Here is a 17,887-nt window from a genome sequence, read left to right on the forward strand (position 1 = left end):
ATAAGAAGGGTACATGTGTATGAGAGAGAGGAGGGGGAGGAGAGGGAGAGAGGAGTCTAGAAGTTTAGGTGGATGAACCAGGAAAGTCATCATGGTGAAGGTGACGTTTAAGAAGCAAAGGTGCCGCACGTATTCTGAAGCAGACACAGTTAGGCTCAGGCAAGGCAGCATTCTGAGCTAAAGACCTTAGTTTCATTTGGTTTCTTCTAAAAAGTTGGTTTCAGGTGCCCTTGTCCTTCAGCCAGTCCCACACATGGATCATCGCCTGGGGTTCCTGACCACACGGATCATGTTCTGCTCCTCTTAGGGATCCCTTTGTCTTTTTCAGACAGATCTTGGCAATGCAGAACTCCCTGGTTACATGGATTTGGAGATGAGCACCATTCCAAATGGCCCTGAGAGCAAATGTTTGTCTCACCACAATAAGAGTCCCTATGACATCTGTCCGTGGTGGTGATGCAGAAAGCATGTGTCTACTGACAAAAAGACACCAGGAGCACCAAACATCAGCCAGAGGGGAAGTCTGCACTCTGTCCTCTCCCCTCAGCTCCCTGGCCAGATCTCTAGACCAAAGACACAGTGGCTTGACTGTAAAATCTCTACATGTGTTCCAACATTTAACTCCTTCAGTTGGTTTTTCCTTATAACTAAAAAGTAATATTATACTGTGCCTTTAAGGGAAAATGCTGCTGGACAGAGAATTTGAAGACTCTCATTCTAGACCTTTCTACACTCCACCTGTCTTTGGGGTACTGCCCAAGTCACTCCACCCCGTTGTTGTCAGTTTCATTATCTCACAAATGAAGGGAGTGAAACAAAACCCATGGATTTACAGTTAAATTTCTCTCGTCATCTAATTTTTGATTGCAATTAGTAGTAAACTAATAGAAAAGTCTGTGGCCACTTCAAGAATGAAAGTCACTTTGACCTCCTTCTAGTAATGAAATACATTCATTTCTGTCAATTTTAAAACTTTACTCTTATATTAATTCTTATGTAGCTATCAGAAATTTATGAAATTATTTAGTACTTCCAATTAGCTCCCTGCCACTGTCTTGTGAGTTTCCCAACTGGCCAACCTGAGCCTGGGGCCTGGGGCCTGGGGCCTGGGGCGTGGCGCATGCCTCTCGAGTGGACACGGTCACTGGTCAGACCATCATTGTTCTTCCCGATGGTGATGGCGGTCTCTGGACACTCACTCTCTCTCCTGACCATTCCCAGTGCTGAGTCCTCCTTTTCTACTCCTGTTTTATGTTCCTGACTCAAGAACAGTTTCAAAGTTGGTTGGAAATTTGGCAGTGTTTCAGACAGCTTTCGAGGATTTATTAGGTGCTTTAGAAAAATATCTCAATGACAAGAATTTCCAGGGAATCCCTAGAGTTTGCGACTGGAAATAAAATCATATAATTCAACCCCTACGCACCCCCAGCAAGTTTCCAACCAAGCAAAGGAATTCTTAAACAGAACTGAGAACTGTAGCATCTACAGATATTTCAATATTTTTGAAAACAAGAGAATAATTGAATTTTTAGAAGAAGTAGTAACTACACTATGCATTAATTCCTCACAAACATCACACTTTATACAAGAGGAACTAAAGTTCATGTAGTTCATGAAGATTTTATGCCAAAGACAGTTATTATACCATATTTATTTTTTAAGTAAAAATACTAATCCAAGTATAGAACTTGCAGGAAATTGTTTAGAAAAATCTATCCTGTCAACAGAAAAATAGTATTAAGCAAACCTCATTTAGAACTATTGGGTAATGGAGTTTGTAAAAGCAGTTTTATCAAAAATCCTAGCGATTAACTCATTTCTTAAATATGCCCTTCAAAAGAAAATTTAGAGTGTTTGGTAGCAGTCACAGAAAAAGGTCAAATGAAACAGATCGTAAAAGTAAGTTTACATTCATGTCTATTCCAAAAGAAAGGTTGTGAAGACTCTGTAAATCATTCACACAATCACTCGTTGCAAGAAAAAAAATGAATTTCGGTTTGCATCTGACAAAAACTTGGTGGCACAAAGTAGAATAATTTTTTTTAATGATCAGTTCACAGTATGGTATCAAAAAGCAGACCTATTATAAATTGAAGCCCCAGGTATCACCACTGGGGCCCCTGATGTACTGCAAATGGGGATGCCAAGAACAAAATGGGTAGGTGCTGAGGAAGATGGCACCAGGTGGAAACCAGATGCCAAGGCCTGCACCATGGAGAGAGCTCAGTGAGGATTCTGTGGAAATTCACGTGCAGGAGCCACCAAGTCCCTGTAGGGCAATGTCAGTCTCCTGATGAAAGGGAATCCAAGCATTGTGGTTTCAAAGTCTTGGCCTGGGGTCAGACTAAGTAGGCCCATCACCTGCTCCTTTATAGCGAGCTTCAGAATCATCCTTAAATTAAGGATAAAAAAAGGGTTTTAGGTAATAATCTATAAAATGTGCTAATAATCACATCTAGTGGAGCCCGACTTTCCGAGTGGCAGTGTGAGGAGTGTGGCAGCACCTTTCCCCAGTGAAACTGCTGAAAAATCTCACACACACACACACACACACACACACACACCATTTACAATGTCTGAGAATCACCCCAAAGGCATAACATATGGAGAAACAACTGTTGAATATAATCTAGCAACTCTTGAAAAGAATGATGAAGTTGGGAAGCATTTGAACCATTCTCTACTTATACCCTCACCCTGCCTCCAGCTCAGTGTGACAAAAATTCTATTCCAGGCATATGAAGCCACAAAGACAAGGGATCTCAATTTCTCCCCTCCCCCAACTCCCATTCTAGGGCTACATTTTTACATCAGGAATGACAAGTCTCCCAAGTTCATCCCCTCAGTTCCATACTGCAAGAGCTCAATTTCAGGCAGGCATGGCCAGAAGGACTACTTTCCCTTCTTTCAAGAAGCCCCTACTCACGGTGCAAACTCTATTCCCAGCTCAGCAGGCCAAGAATAATGAGTCCTTGTACACTTCACTCCAGCTCACTTGCAGGGTGGAGATTTCAGACTCGGAAGCAAAGCAGATAATGGGCTGCCGTCTCTATCAGAGCTCCACTCACAGAGGAGGAGTGCTGCAGTGGGAAAAATAGGCCACTCCACCAGTGACAGCTGCAATCCTGTGCCACAGAGGTTTTCCACAAGCTGGAATAACAAGGTGCCCACTTATAGGGGCAGCATTTTTTGGAACAGAATGTAGGGAGATTTTGCCCAAGGACATCATCAAAAATAATGGCCATTTTTGTTGTGAGAAACTAAAAGGAGATCCTGCCATTTGTAATGAACCTGGATGAATCTGGAGGATGTTATGCTAACAGAAATGAGTTGAACACAGAAAGACAAATACAGCATGATTTAACTTGAATGTGAAATCTTAAAAAAAAAAAAAAAAAAAAAGCTGAATACATAGAAAAAGTAGAATACTGATTACCAAGGGCAGGGAAGAAGACAAAATGGGGACAAATTGGTCAAAGGACATAACTTATGCAAAAATGAGTAAGAATCAATCACTAACATATAGAATAAGGACTGCATATAATGATACTGTATTGTATATTGAAGTGCTCTCCCCCTGCCGGACATACAAACACATAGGTATCATGGAAAGTGCAAGAGAGATTAATCTGTATGCCTGTAGTAATTATTTCATTATATGAATGAACATCAAACCATCATGTTCATATCTTAAATACATACAGTGCAAATTTATTTTAAAAGAAAAAAAGAAACACGTAATGATAATGTTTCATAAAATGGAGAATACAAATAAAGAGAAATATAAAAAAGAACTAAATACAAATTCTGGAGTGGAAAAGTACAATATATTAAATGATACATTTACTACAGGGACTTGATATAATAGATTTGAATTGCAAGGGGAAAATCATCAAACTTGAATATAAATTAATAAAGGTGATTCAATCCAAAGAACACAGAGGAAAAAATAAAAGAAAAATGTGCAGAATCTCAACAAACAAGTAATATCACTAAGCATATCAATACTTTCATATTGTAAGTATCAATGAAGACCAGAGACAGGAAGAGACAAAAAACTACTGAAGAAACAATGGCTGAATATCTTCTCAGTTGGTGAAAAATATTAATCTACACATTAAGAAAGTGCAGCTAAATCCAAGGAGAATAAACATAAAGATACTCACACCTATAACATCATAATAAAAATGTGAAAGACAAAGAGCAAAACTTGAAAGCATCAAGAGAATAATAACTATGTACAAGGAAATCACAATGAGATAAACAGCAGACTTATATCAGCAACAATGGAAGTCAGAAGGCAGTAGTATGACAAATTCAAAGTGCATCCCCTTCCCCCCAAAAGCAAAAAACAAAACAAAACACTGTCAACCAACACAAGAAAGGTCTCTGGGTGACTCTGGATCAATCTCATCCATCCCACTTCATTCCTCATCATTCCCAATAATATCTGTACAATTTGCTGGGAACAAAACATCTTGAGATAGGGAACTGGTGGGGACAACCCAAACTCAGCTCCAGATCTCCCACCGTGAAACAGAAAGTGTTTCGGTGCCTCTACATTGTGCATTATAGTCAGCAGGGTATGAAAACCAGGGTGTGCTACTTGCCAGGATCCTTTAACTATATTGCTAGTCATGCATGTGCAGTCAAAACCAAGACTCCAACCTCCCTGGGTAGCTTGCAGAGCCTCAGGGTCCAGCTTATTGTGAGTCCTAGGCTTCACTTGTCCCTTGTTCCCAGCCTGTAAGTAAATATGGGCTTGGTGTAGCTTGGTGTGTATGTGGTGTTCTGACTCATCAGCAATATTCAGTGATGTGTTTACCAAATCAATAATCTCTAATCTTTATCCAAAAATTGAAACCACCTTGAAATACCACTTCATAATTACTAGGATGGCGAAAATAGAAAAGTTGGACAATAATAAGTCAGAAAGAATGTGGTGAGATTGGAACCCTCATTCACTGGGGGAATGTAAAATGATACAGCAAACAGTTTGACAGTTCCTCAAAATGCTACGTACAAAATGTTAAGTACAGAGATTCCATGTGACCCAGGAATTATACTTCTAGGTATGAAGACACATGTCCACATGCAAACTTGTTCACAAATGTTCACACTAGCATTATTCATCATGGAAAAATGAGAACAAACAGTAGTGCCTATTGACTGATAAGGAATGAAATAGATATGTGTTATAAGTATGCAATGGATTATGATTTAGAAATACAAATAAATAAAGCAGTGGTACATTCCACAGCACGGATGGGGTGTGAGAATATCATGCTAAGAAAGGAAGCTAGCCACCAAAGAACCACAGGTCATGTGCTTCTCACAATGAATGGCCAGATCAGAAACTCTACAGAGAGTGGGCTGGTGGGTGGTGAGGAGCTTCAGGAGTTGGAGAATTTGGGTAAATGGGGATGAACTCTAGGGTTTTATTTCTAGGGTAATGTAAACATCTAAAATTAAATTCTGGTGAGAGCTGCACAACTCTGATTGTACTAAAACCTGCTGACTTGTACATATCAAAGGCATGGAACTCTGTATTAGGTTAATTATATCTTGATAAGCTTACTTTTAGAGAAAGTAGTGTTTATTTCTTTGACTTATCATCAGGTTAAGTGAGGTAACAAATGTGAGGCTGATAGCAAATTATTTGGCACAGACTTTCAACAAGTGAGTATCACTGTGGCTGTATCATCGTCACTATCTCTAGGCCACGAGGTCTATCTGTTCAATATTTTTCCTTGTCTAAATGAAACAGGACTTTTGGTACTTCCTTTTTCCCCTTTAAAATGATCTTTATTCTGTCTAGGCATTAGAATACATTTATGTGATCATGAGTTGATTACAAGAGACACGCACTGTCAGTTTGGTAGAGATGTACGTATAACAGATATTCTCTTCTTAAAAAGATCATGTTTATTGCTAACTAGTATTTTGAATCAAGATACGTGGTGGTCGGGTATACAGATCTTACTTGGTATAGTATTTGATTAATGTACAAATACTAATCCCTCAATCGGGGTGGTGTTATCAAGAATTACATAGTTTGGTGGATGTTAGGGATCTTCCCCAGGATGCTTGGGACTCCTCCTGTGTCCCAGCTCTAACCTGAGGACTGGGTTTGGACTTGGGTTGTGCACCACTCCAAGTGCCACCAGGCGAGGCTCACCCTGTTGGTCCTCCTGGTCTTCCCTGCCTCCTCTGTGCAAGTACCTGGGAGAGAAAGTCCCCCTGCACCTCCCCTCCCATCAGCCCTTGTCTCTTTGGCCTCAGGTCTGGCAGGCTCCAGGGACACAGTTCTGAACACCGTTCACTATTCACATCATTTTTGTCAACACAAATCTAAAGTAAAATGTTTGTTTTAGTTCTGCTTTTCTTCTTTACGAATATTTCTTTGCTACAAAGAGAATACAACCAAGAGGACAAGAGGACAACTCAGAAAATGTTCCCAAACTCAGAATCTGAGGACCAGGGGAACAAGCTTTCTATTGCTGTGGAAGGTGTGCTGTCTCACAAAGGTGGGCTACAACACAAAATGCCACACTCTTAGGCGACAGACTGGAAACCTGGAAGTGATACTCTCAGTCTGAAGGTCAAACTGGGAGAACGGGGAGCACTCCCCGCAACATGGGATCCTGTTCTCCTGTGTTTCTCCTGGGCTCTGCCAAGCTGCCCCGTGAAAACAGAATTAGCTAGAACCTGGCCACCCCCGGGTATGACATAACAACGTATGAAGCTGTCTGTCGAGAAAAGCCTCCACCAGCCACTCCAGTTTTCAAGAGTGGACAAGAGCAACAGAAGCCAGCTTGTCCAGTCAATGGTCTTTGGATGCCACAAACTCAACCCCTGCACAGAACCAAATACTTCCAGAAACAAACCTGTGAAGAGACAGGAGGACCCTCTCTGCTTGTGCGGAAAGCCCTAGATCCACTTCTCACCTGCAATCAACAGGCAGCATCTCCCTGTCCCTTCCTAGGAGCCCCATGTGGATCTGCAGCATTGTCTCCCTGGGGTTGACAGTACTGTGCAGCCTTTTCCATTTGCAAACCTGAGGCCACGTGTTAACTCCTACACACGTCAGGCAGCACGCCCTTGCCTGACATCAAGAGCACAGCAAAATGCTCTACTGATTCCTGCTCCCACTAGGGAGTGGGGCCAGTGAATTCCAATTAGAGACTCTGAGGAAGTCTCGACCTCGGGCTGCAGGCAGCTCCGTGGTGGAGGACGTGCCCAGCCTCCTCCTGTTCCTCCTCTTCTTCATCCCCATCTTCTCAACTGAGATCTGGGGAGACTTGGATTAGAACCTGAAGATCCCCAAAGGACAACAAGGGAGAGCCATCCTCTCCTGTTCTTCACATGCTAAAGATCTGACAGATGAGGGATGGGACAACCCCACCAGGAGAGAAGTGACAGACTTGCCAACCCGAGGAGCCCATCAGTGTTCTTACCGTCTGGCTAAAGAGGAGGCTTTTAATTCTTCCTTTTCCCCTAAAAATGCCTTTGGTTTGTCCTATCTTAGGGCAAGTGCCCCCAAACCTCTCACTCTAAAGGCCAGCTGAGGTCATGTTTGCAAGGACCATCGATGGACAAACCATCAGGCAAGCGGAGTTTATGTATTTGGAAGATTAATGGTGAAAGCATATGAATTTCTATTCCCTAGGCACAATATCAGATTCCATTGTTTACTGCCTAGAGGAGCCTTTTCTTTCTGTTCTTTTTCACTTTTTATCTGCACACTTACAACTTCTGCTGTTAACTCCCATCATGTTCAAAGAGAGCCAGAAATCTCAAGCTGCTGCCAGCCAACTTGATGCATGGGACAAAGTCCACGGCATAACTCAACTACCATGGGAGGGCCTGGCTTCGGAGACCCAGGGTCGTCAGAGGGCCTCCATCCCTGCTGGCTGATGGCAAACACCGCCCAATCCCTAGAAACAAAGCCAGCCTTGCCGAAATTGGAAAGGCATGTTCCACCTTCCCACTCCATGGCTTTCCTTTCTGGTTTAAATCTTTGTGAAAGAAAACCAAGGAATAGATACTTAACTTTGTGCATTACATGAAGAGTCTCACTCCACGTTGTGGTTTGTCTACGAGGTGTCTCAGAAGGCTCATGTGTGAGACAATCTGACAAAATTTAGAAGTACAATGATTTGGTTCTGAGAGCCTAAACCTCATCAGTGGACGAATCCACTGGTAGGCTTAACCGGGTGGTAGCTGTAGGCAGATAGTGTGGCTGGAGGAGGTGGGTCCCTCTCACATGCTTCTGGGATCTGTATTTTGTCACGGTGAGTGGAGCTCTCTCTGCTTCCCCAAGGCCACGTCTTGAGCTGCTTTCCTTCTCCACACCCTTCCTCCAAGATGTCCTGCCTCACCCTGGGCCCAGAGCTATGGAGTTGGCCGTCTATGTACCAAGACCTCTAAAATTGTGAGTGCCAAATAAACTTCCTCCTCTAAAGTTGTACTTGTTGGGTCTTTCGGTAGTAGTGATGAAAAAACTCACTAAACACTCAATAAAGGAAGACCTGATTTGAGGAAGGATGTGGAAGAACCAGCCATGTGGTCTTCATGCTAGACAAGACTGGAAATCACCCCACCCGAACACCTGCTCTGTACATCCCAAAGTCAAAGCCTTTATAAACGAGAGACGAGAGCAGAAATAGATGGATTCACACCCGATTCCTCTGAGGAGTAGAATGCTAATATTCTAAAGTATTTTACACAACTCAGCATTTGTTTATATGTGCAGCTGTTTAAGGAGTGGTTACCGAGGTGACTTTGACATTCAATGCCTTCACACACACACACACACACACACACACACACACACACACACAAGTCCTCAGGAGTTGTGGGGTCTGAAAGTCCCTCTTTCTTAGGAGGAAAGGAAAGACAGACTGGAAGCATTTTCCAGAGCTACAGTTGATTTCCAGAAGCCCATGTGTCCAACCTGTTCTGATCACAACATTTCACTCTGCTCTTGAAGTGGTGTTTGTTTGTTTGGGCCTGGGGATTTAATCCAGGGGCACTTAACCACTAAGCTACATCCCTAGCACTTTTTATTTTGAGACAGGGTCTGATTAAGTTGCTGAGGCAGGCTTAGAACTTGGAATTCTCCTGCTTCGGCCTCTCAAGCTGCTGAGATTATATGTAGGAGCAACCGTGCCAGACTTCAGTTGGTGTTTTGTTAATCTGTGCCTGAGATTAATTTGTAGCCAATTATATAGGTAACTCCTAGAATTTTTTTCCTCAAAATGGAAACGTTTTGAGGACAGTAAGAGAGAATACATCCAGATTTCAGCTTGAGCAGACTCCAGGGATGCAGGGGGAGTCTCAGGCTGGCCACGTGCTCCTCACTCTAGGGTCTCTGCAAAGAGCAACACAGGAGACACACAAACTGTGTGCAGTGTCTCCGTCAGATATTCAGACAGTGGGACTTGATGTGGCCAGTATTGCCCTTGGTAAATGCCCTGATTCTCAAGTATGTCACCATCATCAGAACAACAGAAGAAAGTTCTAAGTCTCAAACATCAAACGACTGACTGAGACAGCCAATCAAACAAACACAGTCAGATTAAGACATTTCTCCTGTTTCCACAATGAGCTCTTAAACTAAGTAAAAGTCTTCCTACAAGGTTGGTTTACACAGACCTGGCTGCAAGTTGAATGAACATTTTCAAAAACCCGTGTCCCTGCAGAAGCACGCTAGGGCAACACCAGGTGAGGCCTGCAGGAGATTTCAGAGAGTCTGATTGGGCAGTTTCCTCTGCCGTTCACAGATGTCTGCACCACAGTGGCAGAAGGACAGGCAAGGCCATTCTGAGGGACATGGCTGGTGGTACCCCTCCTTCTCACCCACTGTCACCCACGCCTCAGTCCTGGTGGCAAGAACTGTCATACTCACCAAACCTCGGCAGGTTGACAGGGCCACGGCGGAGTTTCTGTGGGACCTCAGGGAGCCTTGGTAGAAGCAGAAGTCCTCAGGAGGGAAGGCCTGCAGGGCCTTGGTGCCCCCCTTCCCCCATGTCTGTACTGTGAACCCAGGAGCTACCAGGTGGCTGGAAGCTTTCAAGTCCACTTGGAAGTCATGCCTGAAGCCCTTCAGCCGGAGGTGCAGAGAGTCGCCTCCCTGCTGGGCCACCGCTCTTCGCCGCCGCTGGTGATGCAAGATGTCATGGGACACATAGTCTCCTCTGCTGTCAACCTCAAAGGCAGACACCAGGTCATACTCTGAAATCAGAGGAGCAGCAGAAGCTGAGTAATTTCAGGGTTTTGGAAAGAACTGTGAAGTCTTAGAGTATAAATCCACCTTACCATTTTCACCATGAGAAATGATGGAGGAAAATCCAACTCCTTCCCATTCCCAAGACAAAATGCTGGTTAAAGGAGAGTGAGTTCAAAGGGAGAATCTTAAAGCCGCTTTTAGGTGAATCACTACTACCCCCATAATGTCTTATTACCAATGCAGAACATTCTATGACATTTAAAAAGGGAAATGTATTATGAACCATTTAAGACCAAACTTGATATTTTAGGATGGAATCTCCTGAATTCTGTTGCCAGGGAAACTGTCACATGTAATCATTTTTACAACTCTGAACCATTGTTTATTCATATTGTTTTCTTATGAGCATCTTCATTGACCTAACAAGAAAATTTACCTTAAAATATCATAATTTTTCAGAAAATTAACTGTAAAGGGAATAATGATGGGCATTCTTTGCTGCTTAATTATTTAATAATGCAGGAGAAAATGCAGAGTGAAGATGTGCTCCAGGTCAGCCAGATGCTTGTTCTGAAAGGCGGGCACGGGCATCTGCTCCCACTGGGAGCTCATGGACCGCCGCCTGGCCTGGCTTCCCCTCCTGCTCCCTGGGGAACACTCCTCTGCCTGTCAGAGATTAGCTCTTCTCCCACTGCCATTTATACTGCACCAGTTAAAACCATATTCAAATTAATTAGTTCTTTTTAAAAAGCAGAAGAAATCCCAAAGATGCCAGCAGATTTCTGGACGTGCATACAGGACTTCAGGATCACGGTCACAGGCATCTCCCAGTGATCACCCCAGGCTGTGGCCCCTTCTGCAGAAGAAAGAGGGGATCCCCTGTGACTCCCAGGGTCTTCTCCAGGTGACTCCTCTCTCTCCAGGAAGCCAGGGCCTCTCCTTTTATCAATGCCATTAACAGTACCATGGCTGCCTCCAGAGTCCAAGGGGCTGTTGTTTCCCGGAGGGTGGGAGGGAAGGGATGGGCCTCACCCTTGGGGGCAGATCTTGCTGCACAACATGTTCTCAGCTAAGATCTGGAGGCGTAGGCCATGCAAAGGCACCTTTGTCAAGGTCGAATCATAACATGTTTTGGTTACTGATTTGTTAGCTTGTTTTATATCTTTTGATTATTGACCCCATTAAGTCTCAATCTTTCAATTATAAATACACACAGGTGCATTAAAATTGTAATAATGGAAGTAATAATCTGGAGTTTTTATCCTACCTATTTTAATGCACTTGGGTCAATTTACACATATTCAAATGCTCTGACCATTTGTCTATTACTTTTCTCAAAAGAATAAGACCCTAAAAACAATGATTATTCCTGAATTACCATGCATGGTATATCTGTGGCTCCATTTAAGTTTCACAGGTGTCTCACATCCAAGATGACGGGTACAGTGGGTGAAGCTCATGGCACGTGCACCTCCAGCTGAGCGAGCTTGGGGTCTGGACACTCTAGGAAAGGGCTGGCTTCCGCTTCTGCATGTTTCCTACACACACACACACACACACACACACACACACACGCACACGCACCCTAACACTTCAGCATGGTGTGAGGCCTTCCACTAAATGTGGGCTCAGCACCAGGGCAGGCCAGAGGAATCTAGCCAGCAGCCAGGTGGACAGTCCTGCAGACTCACAATGCAGTTCCTCTTGTTTGTGTGACATAACCCAGCTCTCATATTCCAGGAATGCGTCTCCCCTCTGCGAGTAACATATGCTCTCAGGAGGCTGCTCTGGCAGATGCTTCAGAACCTGGCTCTTCTCTGCTTTGGCCTTAGTTGGACATGCTTTTTCGAATCATAAGATAAACCCTCAACCTACTTCTGTAAAGTGGAATTTGGTTGTAAGTCAACAATATTTAAGAAATATTTTTGGTAGGGGTAAGATTTTCCTCATAGTTAAATTTCAGAGTAGGCTCGTCCTGTTCCTGCTCAGTCCCGATAGGTGACTGAGTGGTTACATGGGAGCAGGGCGCTGGGAGTAAAGGTGTGTGTTGGGTCTGGGAGAGGCAGAGAAGGCCAGGGATGGATGGCAGAGCACAGCCCAGAGAGCCTGCTGCCGGAGTCCAGGGCAGGGTGAGGGCGCCAAGCCAGGCAGGCGGGGTTCAGAGGGCGGGGGCAGGTCCTCTGTCCCCAGCTTCCCTCTTCCCCAGGTCAAGAGCTTGCTCACGACTCTTTTGAGTCCAGAGCCAAGCTGAGCTTTGCTGGGCCACACAGGTCTGTTCTGGCCCCGTGTTATGAACAAGCTCTCTGAGCCTACCCAGCTGGGTGGGGAGCGCCTTGTGGTTGGAGAGGCAGCAGGTTCTCGGTGACCCCCTGACAACTAACCACTGCTCTGCGTGGAACAGGTAACTCATGTCTGACGGAGTAAAATGCATCGGCAACATGTGGTGTTTTAATTAGAAAAATGAGAAATCATACGAAACTGATGAAAATGCTGGTCATGGTGGAGAAGAAGGGGACAGGGGTTGGCACTTCTGGTGAAGTGAAGTCTGCAGTCTGCTCTGGGTGCCACTCAGAGAGGAGGAGCAGCTGTGTGGCCTGCATCTGCTCAAAGCGCTCGCCTCTCAGGGAGACTCCGTCATGCTCACCCTGGGCTTCTGGGTTCCAGGAAAGCCTGGGCCATGTCATGTGTTAAGGCCTCCCACCCACCTGGCCTCTCAGGGGACAGCTCTCCATTTGCCACTGGCCCTTCCCCCTCCTTCAGGGGCAGTGGAGTGAGGACAGGAAGCCCATGGGGTGGCTTCAAACCATGCCTCGTCAGCAGACTGTACTACATATGAAGAGGTCACAAACAGACTGAAAGTCAGTTGCTCCCCAGTGACACAAGCCACCTTTATTTTGCAGGGCAACTGATATCTATCCTTCATTCTAGAAGAGGACATATTTGTCTTGCACAATAACGACTGAGGGACCTTGTTCACAAGAATGCACGGTGTTTCGCTGAGCAGTGTTGGACAAGCTGCCCGAGGAGAGAGGCGGAATGTGTGGCACTGTCCAGTGTCCCTGGTGCAAACACCTGCCACACTGATTTCAATGACCAACATGGTAGTGCTGGCATAGAATCAGGAAGGGACTGGGTAGTCCAGCACTGTGAAGAGTCCAGCACTGTGTCCACCACACAGACGCAAGGTGCAAATGGCCTTGGAAGCACAGCATCAGCAACATGCAGAACACTAGAAAGTGAGGGGACCTGAGTCCTTAACTGCTTTCAATACGCTTCATGTCACTATGATTTTTACATGTTTTAATTTTTAACAATCAGCTGACAAAATCCTCACCATGGCAGCCACTGCCCTCAGAACTGGCATGTGCTGGCCAAGACCCCAGCTGCTCTCCCTTCATCCATCACTGTCCTTCCTGGAGAGGAAGAAGGGCCTGCTGGGAGGGCCTCCTCCCAATTCTGTCCCGTGATGCTCAGTTGAGGAGACTCCTGCCCCTTGGGGCACATGGCACTGCCTGGAGACTTTTGGTTATCAGGGGAGGTGAGAGAGGGAGGAGAATGCTCCTGGGTGCTGGCAGAGCAGACCCAGGGCTGTTGCTAAGCATCCTGCAATGATGGGGTGGCCTCCCGGAACAGGATGCCACTACAGCCAAGGTTGAATAGCCCTGCTGTGATCAAGAGACCAGCACTTAGAATCAAATATGTGCTCAGTTATGAGTCAGTGGATATAAACCAGAGTTCAGAGAGTGAACTAGCTGAGCAGGTTATCTCCCCTCATACGGTTGGGAAAGAAGCCAGGGGAAGGGTCATGGGCCAAATGCTGGCGCTGACACCCTGTGCTTCTGCTCTAGGACTATGATTCCCCCAGACAGCGGCTTGTGATGCCTTTAAAACATAGTGAGATTCCTGCTCTCTGCAATCCTTAAACAAGACCTTGTCTATGCAGACGATTTTAATAAGAAAAACTTTTGTGGATCGCCGTTCCACTTGGTACACTGAACTACTTGACTTCAAGAGGATTTATTGACCACAGCTTAAGTCTAGAAGGGGCCAGTTTAGAAAAGACCACATGGGTAGCAGGCAGGTGTAGACCCCCTGGCAAGTGTGTGGGGCCAACAGGTAGCAGCTCCAGGGAGCTGGCTGGGCACTTTGCTTCCTCCCCTGTGTTCAATGACATCACCCTGGTGGCTGTAAATTGGCAGTGATGGGAGTATTTATACCACAGGAATCCAATCCAATGTATGATTGGAGTCCCAGAGGCTGCCTTCCCTCCCCTGGAGGCCTGTTGTTAAACATTTACAAGCTAGCAGCAGGGCCAACCTCAAAGAAACTGCCCCGTCTCCTGGCACGTAAATGTCTGAATGCAAACCATTATAAACTTGAAACAGACACACACAAACACATCTTCCATGTCCAGTGGAAGCAAGTCCTAAAAAACTTCTAAACCTTGGCCTGGAAGCCAAACTTACTTTGGACATTAAAAAGTTAACAATCTGTGATGTGTCTTTGGTTTCAACAGGAGCCAGAACTTTTACTGCAAAGGTAAATTTGTAGGAAAGAGCTTTTAAGTCTCCCATTAAGGAATTAAAATTAATTTGAATCAACAACAAAAACGCTTCAAGTGCTGTGCTTCTTATCAGTCTGAAAATGGAGTGGGCCCCTTACGGCCTCAATGACAGCCACGGCTTGCTCTCCGCTGTGAGATGGCTCCGACACCCAGAAACAGGTGCAATGGCAGCTGGAATTGCTCCTTTCAACAAAACTCAGGATCCCAAATAGTTATTTCAACATCAACGTGTATCTTGGGAACCTGGACATCCCCCAGTGAGCTGATACCAAGGTCACAGGAAGTTCACTGTAGCTCTGCTACTCCAGACCAAGCAGGGAGCACGGCTGAGCGGTCTCTCCTCTGGAGGCGTGGACACTGTCCACTGATGCCCAATTAAGGAGCTGAAGCACCTGGAGGGGTGGGGCGGTGTGGTGTGTCTCCGAAGCCAGAACCTTCCTGACGATGGCTCACACCTGCTTCAGGTTCTGACCCAGTTAGGTGAATGGCTGTCACGTCACACTGTGCTCATGCTACCTGCTGAAAGGGTGGCGAGAGCCGCCCCCAGCATCTGCTCACAGGAAAGGTCAGGAAGCCCAAGCTCTGAGCAGGACGTCCAGGCTTTTCTTTGTGAGTAGTTCTCTATCTATAATGTTCTTGCATTAAATAAAATGTCATAAATGCTATAAAGTACTCTAAAAATGTTCTGAGTCCCTCTGGAATTTTCATGATTTTATTGTAAAACTAGTAGTCTTTACAAAAATCTTGAAACGTGTGAAGGTGGACCATGGACTTCTAATATGATCGTGTTGTAGAAGCATTAAAGGAAATAAGGGTGACCACAGAAGGAAGTTTTAAACACAGAATTAACTTTCTCCTTAAGTACAAAGTGATTTTTAAGCATTTTATATTATTTGTATCTAGCGCCCTCTGGTGGTGTTCAAAAGGGCCCATAGTGGAGCAACCAACTGTCATTTATCACTTTATATACTACACAGAATTCACATATTCATGCAGTAGGAGAGAATTTCAACAGCTAATGCATATATTAAACCTTTGTTGTTATTTTAATCAAGATGAAGAAACTGCATGGAAGAATTTGTAATCATTAACTCTACTTTCCTAGGTTTTCTAAGAATACATTGAAATAATCAAACCTAGTTCTTTCTCTAAAGACCAATGCAATTCACTGTGGAAAAGTAACATTCAGTAACTGCCATCACATGGGGCACAGAGAGAAACCAGCTAGAAACCAGCCACACATCTGCTTTCTCATTTATCTGATGGGATGGCACGACACAGACCCATTCCACTCAGATGCTGCAAAAGCCACTTGTAAGCGGCAGAAGCCAACCACACATTGCAGAAGGATCAGATTCCCTTCCCCACAAATCATGGCACAGAACAGGAACATTGCCGATGACATCACGATGAGATAATTAGCCCTTCCACTCACTATTGTTCTTCCATTGTGACCCAGTCCTTGAAAAGCGTTAACTTTGATACTCAAATCGCAATCACTGTGGAAAAATGACAGCCTTTTGTCTCCTCCTCTGACAGTCGAATATAGAGGGAGACTCTGGTGAAACAAAACGAGGAGGAGGAAAGGAGGAGGGAGAGGAGAGGGAGGGGAGCGAGAAGCTCTTGCGTGACTTTGATGTGTACATCAATAACGAATACATTAACTCATACATTGGTCTAGATTCTTCCTAAGCTCCTCTAATTTTCTAAAAGTAAAATGCATTTCCTTGTCTTTTTCATAATATAACTCTGGCAAACCGTCAATATAATTATTGGTGGAAGTCCACTCGTGAGCGCGCGCAACGAATCATCTTAAAAGCAGAGTTGAGTTAGGAACATTCGCAGCAGCTCATAGACCAGCGGTGGGGCTTTCGAGCTATATTGCGAGGATTAGAAGCCCCACCTCGCCGACTTACCGCCGGTCTCCATCCCGCCGGGCCCCTCCGCGGGAGGGGGAAGATGCGGGACGCCCGGGCTTCCAGCGGCTGCAGCTGCGGGTCCAGTCGCGCACGCAGGTGCCTGCTGGAAAACACCTCGGTGAGATCGCGGTGATTGCGGGAGAGGAGCCCCGGGGAGCACGCGTCTCCAGCTGTCAGGACGCACCGTTACCGTGCGTGGGCAGAAGCGCACTGGACTCACCTGCACACAGACGTGCACCAGCAGCAGCACCCAGAGAACCTCGCAGCCTGCGACCCTCATAGCCCTGCCGTCCGGTGCAAGCTGGCACTGCGCCCCTGAGTACTGTTCGCAGGGCTTCATCCAGGGGCGCTCGGCCGCGAGGGCGAGTCACTGAATGGTCCGCAGCAGCAGCCGGGCAGCAGCCAGCCAGTGGGCAAGCGTGCAGAGAAGACCCGACCCCGGCTGGAGCTCAGGATTCCACACGCCACTCCAGCGCCCGCGCCGGGGTTATTACTGCGCCTCCGCGCAGTGCGGGGGGGGGGGGGGGGCGGAGTGGCAGCCGCAGCAGCGAGGGCGACTGAGCACCCGCCCGAGCCGTGGGAGAGCCTGGGAGGAGGGGAGGGGAGGGGAGGACGGAGGGGGGGAGCGAAGAGGAGGAGCGGGCAGAACAGGGTAAGAGGACCCAGTAGGTTGGACCGCCCCGTTGAGCGCGGGCGACCTGCTCTTGGGTCGCAGGACTGAGGTCAGGCTTGGGCTGCGGGCTTCCCACATCGGAGGGCCGGACCTGTGCCGCGCAAAGCGGAGGGCACCTGCAGCCCGCAGCAGTGTCTTAGGTCGCTTTCTCCGCCTCCTGCCTGCACCTGGGCCCTCTGCAGTCAGCCCTAACGCCTCGAAGCGGGTATCCGGTGCGCACAAAAGGGCGCCCGGACTTTATGGGGGACGCTCGGGTCTGCTTGTGAGCGCACACGCGTTGATCTAGGGCTTGCGGAGCTGGGTGGTGGAGAAATTTCACTCTTTTGCTCGGTACCTGACAGCGTTTGTTGGTTCTGGGTTCACTGCCGCCTTCCACTGGCCTGCCTGGAGAGCATTGTAGGACTGCTGTGTGTGGGAAGCCTGTAGGCAAGTCTAGGGGCTGCAGGCAAATTCAACCCCAGGTCTGGCCAAGGAAGCAGCAGTGTGTTTGCCACCCGCCT

The 17,887-nt window shown here is 46.3% G+C and overlaps 1 protein-coding gene across 4 annotated transcripts in view; it reads right to left on the reverse strand.

The window, feature by feature from the left end:
* Positions 1 to 17,223, reverse strand: part of ADAMTS16 (ADAM metallopeptidase with thrombospondin type 1 motif 16) — a 137,110-nt gene extending 119,887 nt beyond the window's left edge. For 3 of the 4 annotated variants that reach the window (XM_079144921.1, XM_079144920.1, XM_079144918.1), the window contains exons 1-3: positions 16,935 to 17,223; positions 16,712 to 16,817; positions 9,911 to 10,236 (exon numbers count right to left, since the gene is read on the reverse strand). In XM_079144921.1, coding sequence (XP_079001047.1) covers positions 9,911 to 10,236; positions 16,712 to 16,817; positions 16,935 to 17,054 — 552 coding nt within the window. In that variant the 5' untranslated portion in view covers positions 17,055 to 17,223. The remainder of the gene's footprint in view (positions 1 to 9,910; positions 10,237 to 16,711; positions 16,818 to 16,934) is intronic. The other variant, XM_079144919.1, reaches the window with a different exon arrangement.
* Positions 17,224 to 17,887: the final 664 nt, after the last annotated feature.

This window comes from Sciurus vulgaris (genome assembly GCF_902686455.1).
Source record: "Sciurus vulgaris genome assembly, chromosome: 6".
Lineage (NCBI taxonomy): Eukaryota > Metazoa > Chordata > Mammalia > Rodentia > Sciuridae > Sciurus > Sciurus vulgaris.